This window comes from Orycteropus afer, unplaced genomic scaffold (assembly GCF_000298275.1).
Source record: "Orycteropus afer afer isolate SDZICR_OR568_19922 unplaced genomic scaffold, OryAfe1.0 scaffold00028, whole genome shotgun sequence".
NCBI lineage: Eukaryota > Metazoa > Chordata > Mammalia > Tubulidentata > Orycteropodidae > Orycteropus > Orycteropus afer.
Genome location: NW_006921615.1, coordinates 6,690,630 through 6,694,737, shown reverse-complemented (window position 1 = coordinate 6,694,737; position 4,108 = coordinate 6,690,630). Strand labels below are relative to the sequence as shown.

Sequence of the window (4,108 nt, the reverse complement as noted above, 5' to 3'; positions counted from 1 at the left end):
ACTATGAGGGCCACCAGGAGAGGGTTACTGGGCGGGGAAGGGAGGAGACTAGGTTAGGGTTGGGCATGGTAAATGGGGAGTGAAACTAAATGTACACGTAATGTTGAATGTAAAACAAACTCTTAAAATAAAACATTTAAAAAAGAAGAGGCCTTTCTGGACTCTCATAGCCCTAAAGTCATACATACATGTACTATTGTTAAAACACAAACAAATGGACATTCGAATACTAATGGCATGCTCCCAGTATCCTACCTCTTCCCCATCCAAGTACTAAGTGTCCAAAAGCTTTAAAAATGCCATTTTGAACAACAAATATTACAGTTATTATGAAAGTGATTTATGGGTCGCCAATTACTGGGTAACGCATTGCCGTCGAGTCAGATCTGACTCATAGTGACTCCTCCTTGGGTTTTCGAGGCGGTATCACTACAGAAGTAGATTGCCCAACCTGCCTTCCAGGGAGTGGCTAGTGGGTTTGAACCACCAGCCTTCTGGTTAGCAGTCAAATGCCTTAGACACTATGCCACCAGAGGACCCAGTTAATGATTATAGCTCTGGGTCACCAGTTCCTTCCTGTGAAATATTGATTAGTTACAACTGAAAATACAGTTGAAAAGCTTTGGACTACTTTTCAGAGGTGTGTATTAAGTTGCAACATCACATAGGCTCATTTGGGAAATATAAATGGGTTGTATCTGTTAGCTGCAGGAAGACTGGGCTGTTCCACGGAACAGACTGAGCACTTCTCATGACCATCAGGTTGGGGTCTGGGTTTTCCATTCATCGTTATTAGTTGCAGTAAGAAAGGGTCAGGTGGCTTACATGATCCCCATATTAACAGTACCACAAAAAATGTTTTGTCCTCAGAGTATATTTGGGGGCAGACTGTGGACTGCCTAGGTTATTATAGAAATTTCACTATTTACTTATTAACAACTAGAAAGATTTACGCACGACATGTTGGCCAAGAAGAGAAATAACTGAAGCAACCCAATACTGAGTGCAGATTAGATTATCTGTAAGAAGTTTATCAATAACTAAGTATAGAAAATATTCACATACTGCCAGGAGAGACTTGCCTCTGGTTTCTCAAATTCCTATTGCCACCCCTCAAGAAAAAGAGAACAAGTCCCCCTGATTTCTGCTCCAACAGAGCCACAACCAGCCCTTGGAAAGCCACCTAGTCTGAGCAGAAGTGTGTTTGCACGTGGAACTTCTCTGAGAAAGTTCTGAGTCATTGACTTCTTGTTCCATTTTTTCCCTCTAAAACTTTCATGTGCTAGATAACTCTTTCACTACTCAGTGGCTCATCATTCATGAGGAAGTTATGTTGAAGTGATTCCATTCCTTGGTGAACGACTACAGACAAACCTTTTCCACACTAGTCCCACAGGGAGTTCTACAAGTGCCCAACAACACACTTACAATTTTTTCTTTTTACAAATGTTGATTTGTTTTTAAGTGGTTACTGTCCATTTGTGCAACATTGGTGGTGGAGCTACACAGGAAGGATTTCATTTGGTGAAAGTTGCTTTTGGAAGGTGTATAAATTGCCCAGCTCCTGGATCAATGTGGACAAAATCCAGTGGCCAGATCGCAACCAACCACAGGCATCATGTTCCATATCTTTACAATGCGATCGGTCCCACAGGTCACCATGAGTCCCCTAGCAATGTCCATGGACATGTGGGAAATGTTATGTTTTCCTTCATGAGAGGTTGCCAGAGAAGTCTGATCTTCGTCTTTGATGGAGTTATAACAGGAGTCACACACCCAGACCTGGAACTCGAAGCCCATGATGGGATGGATAATTGGAGCGCTCGCTGCTGTACTTCCTGCAGATGGCTTGCCTGCATTTCCTGCAGTGATGCTGTCTTAATCCCAGTGTTTTTGTTTCCCACATCTGCTTTATATTCCAGAAACAGGGCTGCTCACATTTCTGACAAGCATCACTTTCCGAACACTGAGGACCCTCTTTGCTAATGTCCATGTTCCACATGGCAGTCCCAACATCCAAGGAGCCAGAAGCCAGCTGCCTTGTGGGGTGAAGGTAGCACAGCGACTGTACCTGGTCATGATGGCCCTGAAGGAAGAACATCCGGCCTTTCCTTCCTCCGATGTCCCACATGATGATGCTGTCATCAGATGCTCCTGAGAAGAGTGACCATTGAACAGGGTCCCACCAGAGGCAGACGATGCTACCTTCATGTCCTTTGAGGGCTGTGATAACTGAACAGGTGTTCTGTTCAAGCTTCAGTAGGGTGATCTGTCCAGAATAATCCCCAACGAAAGCACACTGAGTATCAAAATCATATTGTAAACACAAGGCCCAGGAGGTGAAGAACTGCCCCCTGAGCATGCTCCCACTGTGGGTGCACATCTGGCTGACACACTTGTCGTGGATGGTGCCTATCACGCACTCCACGGTCACACTGAAGATGACGGCAGACATCCCGTTCTGATGAGCTGGGTGGATCTTGACAAATTTTATCTTATTAAAATCTTCAGAAACATGAAACTCCATTATGGCTCCATTATCTTGGGGCACAAATATCTGTCTACTATCATGATGGTAAGCCACAGCAGAGCAAGGAGAGGCCATTGTGTGGTCAATGCTGGGCCAGTACTGACCACTGCCTCTTTTCAGCCATACTTGGATGGTTCTGTCCTTGCTGGCTATGATCATGCCATCCTCCTTGGGGAGGATAAGCAGCATGGCAGTGACGGTGTCTTGATGGCCTTCCATCTTGCTCAGCAGCACCAGGCGACTACTCTGCAGCCTGGAGTGGATCTTGGTCGCCAAATTCACGTGGCAGCAGCCTTGGCGGCTGGTGACTCCAGCTGACAACAAGCTGTGCCGGAATGCCCTTCCATAAAGATTTACTGCCTGGGAAACCCAATGGGGGTTGCTTTGAGTGGGATTTGACTTGACAGCAGTGGTTTTGGTTTAGTACTTTTTAGGTGAAGTGCTGGCATTGGAGCTCTGGTGGTGCAGTGCCTAAGGGATTTGACTGCTAACTAGAGGGCTAGGGGTTCAAACCTACCAGCCACTCCTTGGAGGGACAATTGGGCAATCTACTTCTGCAGTGATACTGCCTCGGAAACCCAAGGAGGGCTCACTATGAGTTGGATCTGACTCCACAGCAGTGAGTGAGTGTAGTATGAACTGGCATCCCAGACCACAGAAAATTGAGGGCCCATGTTCTTCCTTCCACCTTCCTGAGGCAGCCAGCAAGCAGCCCATCCTTCCACCCACTCAAGTGAAGCCTTAACCCAGGGCTTTGACTCCACTAAAGGCCCCCAGGGACAGGGGTGTGTGTGGAGGTCCCACCCATGGGCCCAGCCACTGGGCTAGGCTGTCTCTTTGCACCATGCTCCTGACCCCTCTGCAGCTCCTCGATCACCCGCCCACTCTCCCTGCCTGGTCTCCCAGCCTCACAGCACTTCTCTGAGCTCCAGGGAGCCTGGTTACACAGACCATTTTCATGGCAGTGCATTTGGGTTTGGTGTGGTCACAATCTCGAGGTGGTTCAGAAATAGAATTTATACTTTTCATGCTGGAGACCTGGGTTCAGTTCCCAGTCAGTGGCACCTCTCTCAGTGGAGGCTGGCATGTAGCTATGATGCTGAACAGTTTTCAGTGGAGCTTCTAGGAAGAAAGGCCTGGCGGTCTACTTCTGAATCTCAGCCAATGAAAACCCTATGGATCGATCCCATTGTACAGGACATTCCTGTGAGTTGGGGACCAACTGACGGCAGCTAACAACAACAACGGTTATAGTCAGTCTCTGCTTTTTGTAAGCAAGCTTTCTGATACACATTTAATTGGAGTGAATGAGGATATCAGTATCTCCCACCCATCTCAAAGTTGTTTCTTTCTGGACTACAAGTTGCACCAAAGATCTTAGGGGGTGAGTTTTAACATGTTGTCTCCAACATGACGTAGGTGAAAAATTGGCCACATCAAGAAAACCAAAATGACCAGCAGCATGTCACTTATATAAGGAAGCTGTAGACTTGCTAAGTGTTCTCTTTCAGCCCTCAGAAGCAGCAGAGGTGTGGGGGCCTCTGAAGCACTGCTTCTTGCCAAGGACAAGGCACTTGT

General features: G+C 46.8%; 1 protein-coding gene across 1 annotated transcript; it reads right to left on the bottom strand.

The window, feature by feature from the left end:
• Positions 1-1,569: 1,569 nt before the first annotated feature.
• On the bottom strand, positions 1,570-3,559 carry LOC103192484 (WD repeat and FYVE domain-containing protein 1-like). Its single transcript, XM_042780228.1, is given in 3 exon segments — positions 1,570-1,809; positions 1,811-2,890; positions 3,482-3,559. Coding segments are annotated over 3 exon segments (1,398 nt in total).
• Positions 3,560-4,108: the final 549 nt, after the last annotated feature.